Genomic DNA, 18,702 nt, shown 5'->3' on the forward strand with positions numbered 1-18,702 from the left:
CCATAAAGATTTACAGCCTTGGAAACCCTGTACAGGATCGCTATGAGTCGGAATCGACTCGACGGCACATGACAACAACAACAAAGACCCCATGGACTGTGCCAGGTCTTGAAAGGAAGGGACTTTACACATGACACAGATGGAAGAGGTGAAGTTGCATGCGTATGTGAAGACGTGGCAGAGCCAGGATTCTAACCTGGTACAGCATAACTCCCAAGCTGGCTCTTTTTCGCCTTCCACTGTACAGGTTATAGCCCCAGAAGTATAAGAAGCCTCAGAAGGGAAGGCTTATTTTACAAGTAGATTGGTTGTCACTGATATCAAGAATTGATTTCTTCAGACAATCAGCATGGACTAGAACTTCTTTTGTATCTAACAGTCCTTTCGCTATTTCTGATCAAAACTGAAAAAGTCAATGTAATTTTATCCAAATTTGCAAAGTGCATAAACAAAACCAAACCTTTGACTAGAAGGACAGAGAATGCAAATATAAAAAAGAAATCCTCTCCCTTGACCCCACCCCCTGTATCCCTTCTTTGGTAGTATCAGGAGCCATAAAAACAAAAATGATTTATAGGCCCAAGGGAAGTTTGATTGCCAAAGTGCAGAAATCTAGAGGCCCAGGTCTAAGGGTACAAACTTTACCTCTGTGAAGGAGAGACCTGGCAACATTCCCAACAAGTGGTGAACCTGGTACAGAGCTGAAGGAAGAGGGTACAATTCTACCAAGCTAACCTATGTGCATGTACTTGAAGCCTATGTCCCTAGTGATCTGCAAAAACAGTTTACATAACAGGCCTTTGTGTTGTCCTAGATAAGAGTGAATAGAGGAAAGGGCTGAATGTTTTAAGGATTTAGAACTGGCTGAGATTTCCTGGGAGACAGTGAGGTGGGGAGGAGTGAGAGAATGGGAAAGAGTAAGGTAAGAAATAATGTGCCTTATTTGGCTTCCCTAAATAATTCTCTTCCAGAATAATGACAACAGAAATAAAATTTCTTATACCAGAGGGCTTCAAAATGGAATTTTTAGAATTAAAAGATAGTGTTATTTTTCTACAAACTTTTTGAAGTCCCTCATATTTGCAATTTCCTGGAGTCGTGGTGTGGCTAAAGCCCTGGATGACAAAGTCAGTTTGAACCGCAATGTTGGCGGTTCAAACTCACTCACCAGTTGCTCCTTGGAAACCCTATACAGGGTCGTTGTGAGTTGGAACTGACTTCATAGCATTTAACAACAATTACAACAGGAGCCCTGGTGTGGTGCTGTAGGATAAGCACTGGACTGCAAGGTCAGTAAGAACTGCAAGGTCCGCGGTTCAAACTCATCAGCCGCTCCTCGGAAACCCTACACAGGGTCGCTATGAGTTGAAACTGACTCTAAGTCACTTAACAACAACAACAAGCTAACTGGGTGCATGCACAGTAGGATAAGCACTGACTACAATGAGTCAAAACTGACTCAATGGCACTTAACAACAGCAAAAAATTTACAACACTACTTTCAGAATAAACAAGAAATGGAGAATACCAATGACTGCTAAGTAGGGACTGGATAGCTCTGGGGATAAAGATAGTTGTTGTTGTTGCTGTTAGATGCCAACGAGTCAGTACCGACCCATAGAGACCTTATGCACAGCAGAACGAAACACTGCGCCATCCTGGGCCAACCTCACTACTGTTGCCATGCTTGAGTCCATCGATGCTGCCATTTGGCCAATCCATCTCATTGGGGATCTTCTTCTTTTTCTCTCACCCTCCACCTTACCAAACATGATATCCTTCTACCATCAACTGGATTCCAACTCATGGCAACCCGGAGTGTGCAGAAAAGAACAGCTCCTAAGGGTATTCAGGACTGATATCTTTTGGAAGCAGATCTCTAGCCCTGTCTTCCAAGGCGCATCTTTGTGAATTCGAACCACCAACTTTTTGGCTAGTAGTCAAATAATTAACCATTTGTGCCACCCAAAGACTCTTTGACAAAGGTAGAAGGGAGGCTTTTTTACATTATACACTTTTACATGTTAAATTTTGTTTTTGAACCACGTGATAATGTTATGTATTCAAAAATAAGTCAAGGAAATTTTGTAATATTTTAAGCATATCTATCATGGTCCAGCAATCCTAAAAAATACAGCAAAGATCATCAGTCCCATTTCATAGATGTGGAAACCTAGGCTCCAAAACGGGAAGATGAATTGCCCCAGGTTGTGGTAGGGATGGAAGGAAGACCCAGACCTTCAGACTGCCAACCTGGTGGTGTTCTTTTCAGAGACTCCATCCTTGGAGAGACCAGCAACACCCAGACTCACTTTCTAAATTCAGTCTATGTAGCCTGATCCACATGGAATAACTGCCATCTGTAAAACCTTATTAAGCACAATAACAGAGCACATTAGCTATTTGGGACTACTTTAATGTTCTAGGTAACTGACAATATCCTGAAAATCTTTTGGGTTTTAACACTTAGTATTGAAAATCTTTACAAATGTTAAGACTACATTCTTCTCTCAGTAAGAACAGTGGCTACAACTGCATTTTTTACTAGTTAATTAACTTGCATGACCTCAGGATCATCACTGTGAACCAAAATGGCAGTCCAGTACAAAAATGAGTCATGGATTTAAAAGCCAGCAGACCTTAGGTTCCAATCCTAGTTTTGACATTTACTTGTGTGAACTTGAGAGTAAGCTGGTCACTTCAGGTATCTTCACCTCAGCTTCCTTTTTGTAAATAAGACATGTATTAAGCACTATGTGTTTGACACTATTCTAGCTGCAGGGATTCATAAGGGCACCCAAGGCTGACAGATTCCCGCAAACAAGGTAATTTCCAGTACTGAGTAAACGCTATGAAAAAATAAAATACAGTAATGAGACAGAGCAACTGAGAGGTCAGGGACTGCCTCTCTTCAGAGAGGCATTCAAGTTGGAACCTCAATGAAAAGGAAGAAATGGTTACAAGAAGATCTGCATTTGTAGGGGAACAAATGCAAGGATCCTGAGGCAGGAATGAACCTGGCTAGTTGAAAGGGCAGAAAGTGCAAGTATGGCTGGAGGTTACTAAGGAGGAGGGGCAGAATGGTGGGAGACAAAATCGGCAAGGCAGACAGAGCTCTCTTAGGATAAGAGTTTAAACAGTTTTCTGGTTGTAATGGGAAGTCACTACAGAAATAAGACAGCTTAATTAGATCTGTAATTTTCATACTTTATTTTTTAGCAACAGAACTGTTTAAACAAATAAAAACAAGTGGAACCTCAATATAAAAACTAGACAGAAGTAACACTGCTCTGGCTGATTGGTGGGAAGTTAAACCCCTTCTGAACTCTGCTTTCGTGGCTTCCCAAGAACTAGAGTTCAGAAAAGCTGGAAAAACCCTAAATGATGTGACTCTTAGGTTTCTTAAACTCTAATAAAACCCAGCATCACTATAAAGTACTACAGGGAGAGAAGGGTTAGGAGATCAAAAGGAACACTTGTTGAACCCAGGATTGAACACGAAAAAGGTTAACTAAACCTGCCCTGTGGACTTGCTCTCTACAGAAACAATAATAAAATACGGATCATTAAAGGTTCCAGTTAAATCCATTGCTGAATTTACATGTAGAAATTGTTAAGATGGCATGTGCTTTGTTATGGGTATTTTTACCATAATTTAAAAAAAATTATACACTAAAACTAAAAGGACAAAAAGAGCTCAGGAGTTGCCAGGGGCCAGGGTCAGAAGGAACTCACTGTGAACAAAAGGGCACAAGGGAACATTTTGGTTTGATGGAAATGTTCTATATCCATTTGTGAATGACTGTAGACAGTTTGTCACAATTCACAGAACTGTACACTTAAAACGAGTGGAATTTTACTGTGTAATTAAGCCTCAATAACCAAACCAAACCCAACCCACTGCCAGCAAGTCCATTCCTACTCATAGCAACCCTGTATAAAGTTTCCACGGCTGTAAATCTTTACAGGAGCAGACTGCCTCATCTTTCTCCCTTGGAGCAGCTAGTGGATTTGAACTGCTGGTCTTACAGTGAGCAGGCCAGTGCTTATCCTACAGTACTACTGGGGTTCCTAAACTTCAATAAACCCCCTTTTTAATAAATCACATTGCTGGAATACACCTCCAAGGTATTTTACAAAGAGGAAAGCTGATACTCCTACTGAGTCAACAGACCTCAGAAATCCTGACCTGAAAGGCAAAGTTCCCCACTAAATGCTGCTCAGTTTTAACTCAGGTGGCTATGACCCATCCTCTTCAGAGTGCTGGTTTCTCTGACTGCAAAATGAGCAGGTAAACAATTGTGAAGTACTTTCCTATTTCCCATTCCAAACAGGCCTGATTCTAGGAAGCAATCTAGAGTGTAGAGGAGAGACTCAGTACTTTAGAGTTGTTAAAAAAAAAAAAAAGTTGGAATAAAACCCATCCCACATCTGTCACTAGCTGTACACAATGTGCTTAATGCTACCTTCAGGAAGCAGACACACATCTGTACAGCAGCTGGCTCACACAGACTGTGGAGTAGGGCAGCCACTACAGCTATTAAGAAGTCAGCTCATGCCTACATTACCAGTCCTCTCTGCTCCCTGTTCACGAAGCTACCTCCTAGGAACAATCTGGAGCTAGCCATAGGAAAAAAAAGAACTAACTGCCCTGCTCTACATTGCACAACCTGTGCTCGGGTACACAATTACACCCTGAGCTCTGCTGGGCACAAGTTGTTATCTTGACAGGTAAACAGGAACACTCTGTGCCTCTTTGACCACTGTCAGGAGTGTGTGTGTGTGTATGTTTATGTAAGTGCCATCAAGTCAATTCCAACTTATAGTGACACTGTTACAAGGAGTGGTTGGTGAGTTTCCAAGGAGTGGTTGGTGGGTTTGAACTGCCAACCTTGAGGTTAGCAGTCTCATCCTACAGCGCCACACTAGGATTTCGCCGACAGCAACTAGGCTGCCACAAACACTCAGGTAGCAGGACCTGTAAGAACACTGCTTGTCTTTATGGCTCTATTTTAGCATATTGCACTTCCTGTGACTCTTGGCAGCATCAGTGTACTCCTCCACGGACCACTCCACACATACTACAGCTCTTCCCACACCACCTGCTCCAAGGGATGGTCCTGAATGATTCTATGTTCCTGCCTGCACTTTGTTTTCTTTTAGTCCAAGATCAACCAGGAGACTTCTAGACCAGAAGTCTCTACTTCCCATGTCACATCTGCTCCGGAGAGGCATGTAAAGACTGTTGATTTACATTTTTCTCCATGGTAGGGTAGGAGGAATGCCACACCCAGAAACGAGCCCAATTTTACTGAAACAAAGACAACACTTTATAGGCCTACAGCAGCCAATAGTGTCAGAGCAGACCAGCAGCCAGCTGAGTGAGCTCTGGTCAGGGGCTCAACAGATGCCAACCGACCTGGTTGGTTCTACTTCCTGACCACGCAACATTTCTGAGGCTCTGGCCTCCATCTGTGAGATACAGAGACAGCACCTGCTCTGTACTGCCAAGCCCTGTGCTGTTAAAGTTGTCTCCCTGAACTCAAAACCATGAAAGAATGAGGAGACTTGCTGCACTTGCTGCATAGTGCAGTTAGAAAGGGACACCTATGAACAAGAGCAATAAGCTATCTTGACACGTAGGTAAGAAAATCGGATTCAGTAATCCTAAACATTACTAATCAAGCCATTACCAGGATATTGCACCCCACAACGCAATTACATCCTGCTGTTTCTAAGCAGAGCCATTTCTAAAACTTGGTCCTCTCCCCCACCTTCCGGTATCTAAGAAGTTTTTCGTTTCCAAAGCGGCTGGGGGAAGGGACCCGGGGCCGGCCCATCTCTAGTAAAGTTCCACCACCAGGTCCACAAAGAGACTGCAGGGAGGCGTGGCCAGGCTGGAAATTCTGAGAAAAAGTTTTGGCCCTCAGGTCCTAGAAGCAACTACTTCCTGATCCCTCCAGGTCAGCGGGGGTGTAGTTTTCTGATTGGACTCCCCGACCAGAGGGCTGAGCCTGGGACTTCCACCGCATCCCCGGAGTGGCCCCTGGTGGGGAAGGGTCCGGACCGTCAGGGCTCAGCTCGTGCCGTCTACAGAACTCAATCGCACAGGCTGCCTTTCACCGACGAAGTTATTTCAGAGCAAAGTACCCCCAGGGTGTGTAAGCTCGGCAGAATAAGGGCTCTACTTCCATCCTCTGCCCCCTCACACACAGAGTCAAGGCCCGCTGCTTTGCGGAGAACCGGGTTCAAACCGGATTTGTGGGCTTGAACCTAGTCCAGACCCCGAGGCCCAGGCCTGTTCCGAGAAGACGAAGAGAACGAAAAAGCAAAAGGATTTGCAAGACACCTCACAACAATCCGGAGGTCGCTCGCTGCCGACCTAAAGCTCAACTAGCTCCCCGCTCGCCTGTGGAGAACGAACTTCCGGGGACTCGTCGGTGCCCGGGCCGCGAAGCAGCTCCAGAGGGCCAAGACGCCACCGGGCCCTGCGACCTGGGCCCAGCACCCAGGGGCCGGGCCTCCCACCTTGACTCGTTTGCCCTGGATCTCCAACGTCTTCATGGTGAAGTCGACGCCAATAGTGCTGCCCTGGCGCTCCGAAAAGGCGCCCGTCTTGAAGCGCTGCACCACACATGTCTTGCCCACGCTCGCGTCTCCCACCAGCACCAGCTTGAACAGGAAATCGTACTGTTCGTCCGGGTCCCCTGGGCCCGGGCCCGGCCCCGCCATAACCTCGCGGAGCTGAAGGGCTGGACTAGGTTCACGGAAGCCGCGGGCTAAGCCCGGTGCGTGCCAGTCCACCCGCCGCCTGGCGACGTGGAGCCGCCGGAGCACCTGAAGGATAAGAGCTGCAGCGGGTCGGCCTTGCCCCGGCCCCGCCCCGGCACTTCGCACCGCCTCCGGCCAGACACAGACCCCAGCCGGCCCAGGCTCCTCCCCGGACTCGCCCAGCCCGCCCTTGGCTCCAAGCCAGACCAGTGCAGCCGTCAGGCCCGCCCTCGGGGTCCGCCCGGCCCTAGTCTGCCCTCAGCACCGCCCCCAGCCAGACTCCGCCCTCGGATCCGCCCCACGACCCGATTCGGCTGTCAGCACCGCCCCCGGCCCGACTCCATCCTCAAAACCACCCTCAGATCCACCCGGACCAGACTGTACCCACGACCCTGTGCCCCCTCGACCCAGTGCTGTCTTTAGTTAACACCACTCCTCTCAGCTCCGCCCCCAAGCCAACTCTAAGCTAGATTCCCCGCCCACAGCACCGCACCAGTCCCCGACCACACTTCTTCAGCTCCGCCCCCAACACATGGTTACGCCCCCAGAGACTAGTTGTAAAGGAAACAGGAATCCTCACCACTGGACCAATAAATAACAATATAAATGAAGAAGATAACTAAAGTTCCGACCTATTGCATTAGGCAAATCTTCTGCAAAAGACCTCTTTAAAGTGCTCAAGAGCAAAGATGTCCCTTTGAAAAGTAAGGTGCACCTGATCCAAGTCATGGTATTTTCAGTCCCCTCAATAGCATGTGAAAGTTGGACAATGAATAAGAATCAATACATTTGAATGGTGGTGTTGGCAAAGACTACTGAAAGTACCACGAACTGCCTGAAGAGCAAATAAATCTGTCTTGGCAAAAATACAGTTAGAATGCTCCTCACAAGTGAAGATGGTGAGATTTTATCTCATGTACTTTGGACATGTTGTCAAAAGGGACCAGTCCCTGAAGAAAGATATCATGCATGGTCAAGTGGAGGCTCATCGAAAGAGAGGAAGACCCCCAATGAGATGGAGAGACACAGTGGCAGCAACAATGGACTTAAATATAATAATCACTAGGTTCTCATGAGTTGGAGTTGATGCAATAGCAACTAACAATAGCAATTCATGTTTCCCACACTAGCAGAGAAAATTGATGGTATTTGCAATCCCCTCTGTATACAGGGTAGATAGGGATGGGCATCTTAGACACTGACTACCTAAAACGGAGGGGAGAGGGGGCCTATAAAGGCACGAAGTGACTAGCTTACACATTTTCAGGAGGGAGTTTCATTTCAGAGTGTGTGGGGGAAGGTGGAACCTCCATTGAATAGTTTTCATCTTGTCTAGATAGGTCTGGTGAAAGGAGATGGGGATAAGATTCTTATGATTCAATAGTGAGTAACTGTTACCATGACTAATTGCAACTGTCACAACAGTAAAGGTAGAAGTTTTGTAACAAAAAGGGGGGAGTAGTTAATCTTACAGTCCAGGAACAGAGGACCCTAAGACAATCAAGTGAGAAGAGCATGAGTGGAATGTGGAACCCTATTCAGAGAAGCTGTGACACCAGAGATGAAGGCAGAGATGATGACATGGAGAGAGGGAGCAGCTGAGGATTCCAAACTCATGAAAAGAGAGGGACTGAGCGCTGGTGGCGAGGAGGCAGGCTTGCAGAATGTGCCCTTTGGTTGTTTAAATGATTATACATTCCTAAGTGTTTTAGCGTACATTAAAAAAAATAATAAACCCAGAGGGAGTAAAGCAAATACTGGTGAACAATAATGCATGGAGGAGATTGTAATCATTACAATGAAACAAAATATGATAGGATGAGTATAAAACTGATATTCTCCCATGTAAACTATCACTCAGTTCACAAAAACTTAAAAAAAAAAAAAAAGGTATTTGCAATGAATAAGTAACTATTCTTTCAAAATTCTATCATGTGAGCTCCAGCATCAATTTTATCACCAAGGTCATATTTTCCAACTATTGATCCTTCCTCTTTATTTCCAATGTTCACATTCCAATCATAAGTAAGTATCAATACTTGATTGATCAATTTCACACTGAAGAAGTTGTTGTTGTTGTTAAGTGCCATCGAGTCAGTTCTGACCCATAGTTACCCTGTATAGGGTTTCTGAGGAGCGGCTGAGGAGCAGCTGATGAACTTGAACCACCGACATTGTGGTTCAAACCGGTTTTGCTGACCAGCTCTTTAACCCACAGTGCTACAACAGGAAGAAGTTGGTAGAACTCTTCAGTTTTATCATAACTGGCTTTAGTGGTTGGTGTATAATTTGAATAATAGTGATGTTAACCGGTCTTCCTTTTAGGTGTATCAATATTATCCTATCACAAACAACATTGTACTTCAAAACAGATCTTGAAATGTTCTTTTTAGTGATGAACAGGACACTATCACTTCAATTTGTTATTCCCAGCATAGCAAACCATATGATTGTCAGATTCATAATGGCCACTAATGCCTAGAATATCAGTGTTTATGCATTTCATTTCATTGTTGACAACTTCCAATTTTCCTAAATTCATACTTAGTACATTCTGTGTTCTGATTATTAATGGATGTTTACAGCTGTTTCTCCTCATTTTGAGTTGTCTTTCATCAATATATGAAGGTCCTGAAAGTTTTACTCCATTCACATCATTCATGGTCAGCTCTACTTTGAGGAGGCAACCATTTGCATTTTGAGTGCTTCCAATCTGAGGGATTTCTCTTCTGGCAGTACATCTGACAAGATTCTGGTACTATTCTTAATATTTTCATCTTTCAGCACTATGTTTGACAATGTTTTGCTGCCACTCATAAGGTTTTCATAAGCTTAACATTCAGAAGTAGTCCACCTCTCCTTCTTCCTAGTCTTAGTCTGGAAGTCAGCTGCAACCTGTCTACCATGGCTAGCCCTGTTGTTGTTAAGTTCCATTGAGTCGGTTCCGACCCATAGCGACCCTGAACAGGGTTTCCAAGACTGTAAATCTTTATGGGAGCAGAAAGCCTCATCTTTCTCCTGCGGAGCAGCTGGTAGTTTCAAACTGCTGACCTTACGCTTCACAGCCCGATTTGTAACCACTACGCTACCAGAGCTCCTACTGTATTTATAATACACAGTTTAGAAAGCTAGAAGTCCAAATTCAGAAAGCCGCCTATATGGGTTCTGGAGAAAGGTCCTGTGTACTTCAAAAGCAGATAACTAGCATTATAGATTTCACAGGTTCACAAATGAAGACAAATTTTGCCCCCAGATGGAACGCACCTAAAGTCTCGTGCATATTTGATTTAGATGATTCAGAAGATGAGATTTTGGATTTGGGGTCACTTTAAGATTTTCGGGATGGTGTGATGGGGTGAATGTGTTTTACATGTGGGAAGATCACATATTTTGGGGGGCCAAAGGGTAGAAAATTATGGATTGAATTGTTCTTCCAAAATTTGTGCTCTTAAGTTTTAACCCTTTACCTGTGGTATAGCACTGGACCTCAAAGTCATTTTGAACCACAAGGTTGGTGGATCAAGCCCATTAGCGCTCCTCAGAAACCCTATACAGGGTTGCTATGAGTCGGAACCAACTCAACCACACTTAGCAACAACAGCATACCTGTGGTTATAATGCCATTTAGGAATTGGTTATCTTTGTTATATTAATGAGATGGTATTAGTGTAGAAAGTGTGTTGAGTTAATCTCCTTTGAGATATAAAAGGAACAGATTAAGCAAAGAAGCAAAGCAGCAGAGATGGGGGGAGAGAGATGCCACACCACATGAAGACCACCAAGGAATAGAAACTGAAGAGACAACAAGCTTACCTCCGAGCAAATGGAGAAAGGCTTCTCGGGAGCTTGAACCCTGATTTCATACTTCCAGCTTCTGCCCTACAGTAAAATCATGGAGTCTGCTTAAATAAAAGAAAAAGTGGTTTATTGAGAGATAGAGTAATTCACAAAATGGAATTGCACAGAGCAGTCAGGCTGTTACAAAGTGATCCGGTCCGCTGGAGCTGACGAGAGATATTCATAGTCAATAAGTAAGAACTATTCAGAAAAATTCTGATAGGTTTATATCTTATAGTTACCCGATGTTGCAATAACAGAAATGGATGCCTTTAACAAACAATTTATTCTCTCACAGTTCAGAAAGCTAGAAGTCCAAATTCAGAGTGCCGCCTCTATGGGTTCTGGAGAAATGTCCTGCTTCCTTTCAGCATCTATAGGTCCAACATTCCTTGGAGATCTCCAAGTGTCTTGGCATCAATCTTTCCCTGGATCTAGGAGCTTCACAGTGTGGGGACCCCAGGTCCAAAGGACACATTCCACTCCTGGCTCTTCTTGGTGGTAACAAGTCCCTCTGATTACTAGTTGCCAGTTTAGTCTCTTTTATGTCTCAAAAGAGATTGACTCAAAATACAACCTAATCCTGTAGATTTCATCCAGCCTCATTAATATCACAGAAGTAGGATTTACAACACATGGGATAATTCCATTAGATCAGGGCTAATCAAATCAGATCACAGCATGGTATGAGAAAAAATAAAATGTCGTCCCTTCAAGGGTGTAAAATAAGGTTGGCACTAAAGTACAATAAACTGGGTTTTAGCCCTGTCTCTTTTAAGGCTATTTAGAGAAACTCCCCTATTCTTGTCCTCATACTATAGACTGGCCCAAACCAGTTCTTGGCATGCTATTACTTCTTGGACCAAAGATATTGCAAACTTTCTCAAGCCCCAACCCTCTCCCTCTAAGCACAAGTTGAATTAGCCAATTGGGTAAAGATGAGACTGTAAGGTCGAAATTCTAACCAATAGGACTGGAGGCCTTTTGTGAGCTAAAAGCCTGAGCAGACTGCCCGCCGGGTGTGTTTGCTAGCCTGTTCATGTGCAGCTACGCACGCTTCTGCAGAAGTAAAATTTTGTTTTGCTGAAATAGTTTTGTTTTCACCGAGTGTCTGTTTGCCGACATCAGGATTCATTTCTAACAATGGGGTGATGACACAAAACTTTAACTATCACAGTTGACCTTCCCTGGACTTGCTCAGACTTGCCTGGATTTGCCTAGACACAGTCACATTTGGCAAATTATTTTCTCAGACCCTCCCTGAGCTTGCCTGGACTTGTATTAAGTATAGCCTGGACTTCCCTAAACTTGTCTAAATATAACCACATTGTCTGTTCAGAAAACTATTGAAATTAATATAAGGGTTATACTTTTAAAGCAGAAGCAGAAGGACAAACAAAATGGAGTTCTGTTTGTCACTGCATCAGACATTTTATGATGTCAAGCACCGGAGGTTTTGAAGTGCCTTTATACAATTTAATGCAGAAATGGGGCCTGAAACAAAATGGAGTCTATAGAGCTAAAGATGGAGTCCATTTCAACCGTTGGTTAGTCATTTCTGGGTATGCTGAATGCCTGAATTTAGTGGTTACAAATCGGGCTGCTAACCTCAAGGTCGGCAGTTTGAAATACCAGCAGTTCCGTGGGAGAAAGGGTCGCTATGAGTCAGAACCGATTCCACGGTACTTAACAACAACAGCACATCTGATAAAATGGAGTTTGGCCTGCCTCTTAGACTTTCATATGCCTTTGATTTTAAATACTTCTAGACAATTCCTAAACTGTGGGAAAATACATTTCTGTTTGATAAAGTCACTGACTTGTGGTATTTCTGTTACAGCAAAACTAGATGACTAAGACCCAACAGTGTCAGACATGAAACCTCACAGTGCCATTGAAAAGCAATTCTAGGAGCACAGCTTTGTCCTTTGCACAGGACTGGAGGCCTGGAATGGCAGGAAATAGTCTCCATTTCCAGGTAGAATGAGACGGAAGTAGATGGGGATGGGAGGCTTTTGTTCCCTGGATTTGGCTCTACGAAGATGTGGTATGTGGAAGTCACACCACACGCACAAACTCAGTGCCACTGAGTCAATTCTATAAAGCAGACAGCCTCATCTTTATTTCCCCAAGGAACAAATGGTGGGTTTGAACCACAAAATTAGCAGCTGACAAACAGCCCAATGCATAACCCACAGTGCCACCAGGGATCTTTATATCAAAGCCCAGGACCCTGTAAAACAGCTTCCCACCTCCAACTCAAAGCAGCTAGCTAGCTACAGCATGAAGTCCAGTGAAGGGAGGAAGAGATAAGTCAATAGTCAGGATGATCCAGGGGGGTTTCACCCATTTGAAAGCATGGGGAGAGGGAGGAAGAATACGGACAATTGCAGTGGTGGAGGGTAAACAAGTTGCTGAATTGGTCTCTATCTTGCCCTTGCCTGAAATTGGTTTGGGAGGAGTCGGGACATGTTGGTCTGGTTATAATTTTGTCAATAAACCCAGTCACCACTTGCATTTGGGTAGGTTGTGATCCTTGCAGTAAGGCATGGGATGATGGAGCATTAATACCCTGTCTCTGTGACAGGAAGGAGCTGCTCCTAACCTCAGTGGAATTTAAGCCTGGATGAAACCTGGCTCCCTTCAAATAGCTACCTGCTTCTTTATCATTTGGTGTTATCTCTTCTAGTAGACTGAAAGTTCTAAGAAACATTCATGTCCCCTTAGGTATTTTGTAAACCTTGTGCCTGGCATATATAATTTTTCTGTTGAGTGCTGTCAAGTCAGTTTTGACTCATAGTGACCTTGTATAGGGCTGCCGAGGAGTGGCTTGTGGGTTTGAACTGCCAACCTTTTAGTCAGCAGTCCAGCACCACCCCAGGACTCTGGCATATAGCAGCTATAGGATTAATTAGTGCTTCCATGATCCATCCATTAGCTTGTCATACTATGGTGGTAGTTTGTATGTTGTTGATACTGAAAGCTATACCAATGGTATTACAAATACCAGCAGTGTCACCCATGGTAGACAGGTTTCAGTGGGACTTACAGCTGAGACAAACTAGGAATAAAGGCCTAGTGACCTGCTTTCAGACGTCAGTCAATGACAACCCTTTATACAGATCACAAAGAATATTGTTGCATATCATGAGCTCTCCAGGTTGGAAGACACTCAAAAACACAGTAGTTACAATGAACCACAGCATACCAATGATGAAGATGGTTTATTGTTGTTGTGAAGTGCTGTCAAGTCAGTTCCGACCCATGGCGACCCTGGATAGGGTTTGCGAGGAGCAGCTGGTGAGCTTGAACAGCAGACGCGTTGCAGTCTGGTGCATTAACCCACAGTGCCACAGAAGATGGTTTAGGGCTGGGCAATGTTTCATTGTGTGGTACACTAGGTTGGCATGATGTGGTGTTGACTCAATGGCAACTAAAATTAGCAATTCATGTTTGCCACACTAACAGAGAAAATTGATGGGATTTGCAAACGCCAGAAAAGTGCACATTTGAAAACTGCAAGCAGGTCTCTTGAGAATGATGGGTACCTGAATTTGCCTTTGTTCTGGGGAAATCACCTGAATGGATAGTTTTGTTGGTTACAAGTAGACATTCTTATATAATGGAAATATACGATGCTGTCACCTGTTAGGTTTTGCTTGATAGTTGTTCTGAAGGGTATTCATGGTTGCTGCAACAATGGCATGGAGGTGGTATCTGACCTCCAGCTTCACAAGGAAGAATAAGAAATTCCAGCACAAGGCCAATTCCTATGAAGCAGAGGTCAGACATGCCTCCACCCTTCAACCTTCCTTACCTTATTCTGACACCAACCATCTCTCCCATGGCACTGCGCTGCTCTGTTGGGTTCAATAATCTACTGCAATGGCCACATGGATCTCACTGATTCTGATTATATTCATGGTTACGGAGTTTATTCGGGAAGTTAAGTTATTCAGGATCAGAAACAACTCAGGACACAGCAGTTCTTTGGTCAGGAGTGCCTCTTCTCAGTCACAATGCAGGCTTGCCTCTCTCTAGGCTCAACATCTGTGTCTCAGTCACTTGGCCCCTCAGCCGCTGCCCAGCTTGGGCAAGTGTTACAAACTCCTTTAGTACTGCTAAGAAACGTCCAAAGGGCGCTGGCAACATCACTCATCCCCTAAGCCAGGAAGCCTGCTGCTCTGTCTTGTACTTTCTGCACTGCTGGCTCTGCTTACGGTTCTTATTTCATGATGGTGCTGAGACTCCCCCTTTCTGCTTCTGAGAAGGTAAAACTAACCAATCCCCATGTTAGCATTTCATACACCCTATTTGCATAGTCATACCCAATCATTTGGTGGGAATTTATAAGAGCCGTATTCAGTAAATTCACTGTATCACGGTTGCTAAACTGACTTCTTCGATTCTATACTCTTCTTTAAAACCCTTCCTGGGCTCTTCTGGCCTCTTTAGTCTCGGAGGCAGAAGTGAGATGACGAAGGGAACGTCATCGTTTGGAAAGTGTTGCAATAAGACGCACACGTTGTTCCATCTTCAGAAGTCGACCTGTGGCAAATGTGGCTACCCTGCCAAGAACAAGAGAAAGTATATCTGAAATGCGAAGGCTAAAAGACGAAACACCACTAGTACTGGTCAAATGAAACACCTAAAAATTGTATACTGCAGATTCAGGCATGGATTCCGTGAAGGAACCACACCTAAACCCAAGAGGGCAGCTGTTGCAGCATCCAGTTCATCTTAAGGATTTCAACGTCTAGTTGTGCAATAAATGTTCTCAGATTCAAAATTAAAAAAAAAATAAATAAAATAAAATAAACCCTTCCTGGGTACTCATTGCCCTCAGGAAAAAACACCAAATCCCTTGTTTTAACTCCAAGATTATTACTTACCCATTTCATTGACCCGTTTGGTGACCTCTTTGGTCCCTGACCTAGAACTCTACCCTCTCCTCCACCTACCACTTAGCTAATGCTTGGCCTCAGATCTCAGCTGAAATGCCACAGCCTCCGTGAAACCTTCATTGCCCCCAGTTTCTGCTTCCACTTCCTGTGCTCCTCCGTTGTCCTGCTTCCCCTGTCTAACCACTTATCACAGTGTGTTCCCATGTCTCCTCTGTCGCATCCATTGAGCAACATATGCAACAATATGCTTTTTTTTTTAAAAAATGTTTTATTGTGAATTATCTGATAGTTTATATGAGAGAACATTAGCTTCACATTCATCCTATCGTTACATTGTCATGGTTACAATCCCCTCCATGCATCATCAACCAACCAAAGAGTATACCCTGCAAGCCTTCTCCTTGATTGTCAGCACACAGCCCCTCTCCCTCTCCGGGTCTAGAGTTCCCAGCTGCCCTCTCTCCACGTCATCTCTGTCTCCATCTCTGGCATCACTGCTTCTCTGGGTGGTGGTGGTGGTTATGTGCCGTGGAATCAGTTCTGACTCATAGTGACCCTGTACAGGGTTACTGAGGCTGTAAATCTTTATGGGAGCAGAAAGCCTCATTTTTCTCCTGCGGAACAGCTGGCAGTTTTGAACTGCTGACCTTGCGATGGTTCGCAGCTCAATTCATAACCACTACACTATCAGAGTAGGGTCCCCGCATTCCACTCTTCTCCCTCGATGGTGCCAGGGACTTCCGTTCCTGGAGTGCAAAGTCAATCACTCCCCTCCTTTAGCTACAAAACGTCTACCTTTACATTTCCAACCCTCACAGTCAAACCTGAAAACAATTATCCACTACAGTACCACAAGAGACCTATCCCCATCTCTTTTCATCAGCCCCGTCCAGACAGATTGGAAACCACTCAGTGGAGATTCTATCTTCCTCTGCGCCCTCTGGATCTAGGCTCCCTCTTGAAAGTTTGTAAACGTTTGTACAAAGCCTTCTTGCCTTTGTAGCACCCCCATTTTCGGTAGCCAATGTCCAAGTTGTCCCTGTCTACTCTTGTGTATAGAAGGGGTGGGAATGATCCTCGCTGTAAAGATTTGTTCCCTCTTTTGAGCTACTGCATTCATAAGTGGAGATCAAGGTCATCAAATTTTATCAGATTACTCTATTTTCCTCTTCTGGGTCGCTATGGGTCGGAACCGACTCGACGGCACTTAACAACAACAACAACAACTTCTTCTAGTTGAGCTCTGATCATCCAGCCATTGAAGCCAGGTCAAGTAGGTATTATCTGCAAGTGTGGGTGTTCTTATGCATATGCCCTCTCTTCTTATCAGCTGGACGCTTCACTCTCCACTCTAGTCATCTGTGGCTATGTCACTGACTCTGGGCCCAAGAGTCCCCATAAGGCTTAGCTCGCTACTTCATTTCTGTTTTCCCTGCACTTCCCCTTATTGGTGACAAATACGGTCACCAATCAGAGCGCATATCTGCTTCTGTGTTTTCCCATTTAGTCTTAGTCTTGGAAGGGGATTTGCCCTGAGGGGACCTGACCACTTGCCTTGATGTCTCCTGGGCGGCAACAATATGCTTTTGTGATCTGTATAAAGGGTTACCATTCACTTATGTTTGAAAGCACTGCATATTGAAACAACTGGTATTGCCTTAAAAATGCTGATGATGCTGTGTCTCTCCCCTGGACATTCTGCTTTGATTGGTCAGGGGTACGGCTTGTGTGCAGCGTAGGTGGAGACCCTATCATTTAGATGGAGCTCTGAGTTCAGGGCCCAGCTCACCTTATTCACTTCTGTACCCCTGATGACTGATGCTGTCGTCGTGTGTGGCAAGCACCCAGTAAACAGACTAAGCTTGTTAAGTGAATTACTAAAAGAAGGAGTTGGAATGACCTGTGTGAATCTAGTGTCAGGACTGCCACAGCCCAGTGCCAACTTAGACACCAACCTGGGCCTGTGATTTAAACAGAAAACCCAAGCTGAGCCCCAGACAGGACCTGCTCTGAGTCCCCAACGAGTTTGCTCCTGAGGTGCCACAAAAACAGACCCTGGGCAGATTGCCATATCCCAAAAGTGACCTATCCTGCCCCACCTCCAGCCTCCCGACCCCTCTCCCTTTTGTCTCCGTCCAGACCCCCAAGAATCCTCACAGGACTCTGAGGGTCCTTCAGTTCTGAAGTCCCCTCCCCCTCAGTCCCTTACATCTCTTCTGGACCTCTTCCTGGCTTGGTCCAGCCTCTGGTCTCCACAGCCAATCACACACTGGCTAGATCACAGTTCCTTGCTTCGAACCTCTGGTCTCCTTAAAAACACATGGTCACCTTCTGCCCTCCACACAACCATTCTGACCACACCGCACTGCTGACAAACCTGGCCCCTTGTGCATGATGGTATCTCCAGGCCAGGAGCCCCAGCCCAAAGGACACTCACTGGTCTGACCCTGAGCGCTGGGGATTCCCAGAGTGTGGGTGTCCATGCTCAGCACTGTCCCATGTCGCCTCTGCTCTAGGGTCTCCCCTGGGATGAAAAAACCCAGCTTGGCTGTGAGGTTTGGGATCCCTCAGGTTCCCTGGGCCTCTGTGATGTGAGGTGCCCACACATCCACATGCAAGGCTGCCCTGAGAGGCAATCAAGTGGCCTGTTCTCAGCTGTGGCCTCAGAGGCTGTGGAGAAGATGGCGTCTACCCCCACCTCCAATAAAAGGTAGAGTGGGGGGTTTGATCTCAGCCCCCTATACCTTCCCCACACCCTGTGACTATGTTTTGAAATCTCTCTGGACAGCAGGAGGACAGCGGCCATTCTGTGGTCTCTGAGCCTCACAGTCTGATTCAACCATCTCTTCAGTCGTTAGCAAAGGCACCAAGCTGCAGACAGGGAGGCTTCTGGTCATACAAAAATCTTTAATGAAAATAGCTCTTGCACAAGTTATAAAACAGAGGTAGCAAATTCAAAGTCCTCCACCCAGACAGGAATGAGAGAGGCCGGGGCAGTGGAGCCTCAAGAGGCAAAGGGGCAGCTCTGGCTAACTGCCAGCAAGTGGGAGCAGGGATGGAACATTATCTTTATTTTGAAAGAAGTTATAAATGTCTTTTTAAGGGAAACTTCATTTTTTAATGTTGGCCATGAATTGATTCCGCCCTCCTCAATCACAGTACAAGCCTAAATAAAACACAGGCAGACAGA

The 18,702-nt window shown here is 45.1% G+C and overlaps 1 protein-coding gene across 1 annotated transcript in view; it reads right to left on the minus strand.

Annotated features, from left to right (window-relative positions):
- RAB43 (RAB43, member RAS oncogene family) overlaps positions 1 to 6,732 on the minus strand; it is a 37,646-nt gene extending 30,914 nt beyond the window's left edge. Inside the window, exon 1 of the mRNA XM_006870475.1 lies at positions 6,529 to 6,732. Coding sequence (XP_006870537.1) covers positions 6,529 to 6,732 — 204 coding nt within the window. The remainder of the gene's footprint in view (positions 1 to 6,528) is intronic.
- Positions 6,733 to 18,702: the final 11,970 nt, after the last annotated feature.

The sequence above is a fragment of the Chrysochloris asiatica genome, unplaced genomic scaffold, assembly GCF_000296735.1.
Source record: "Chrysochloris asiatica unplaced genomic scaffold, ChrAsi1.0 scaffold00142, whole genome shotgun sequence".
Lineage (NCBI taxonomy): Eukaryota > Metazoa > Chordata > Mammalia > Afrosoricida > Chrysochloridae > Chrysochloris > Chrysochloris asiatica.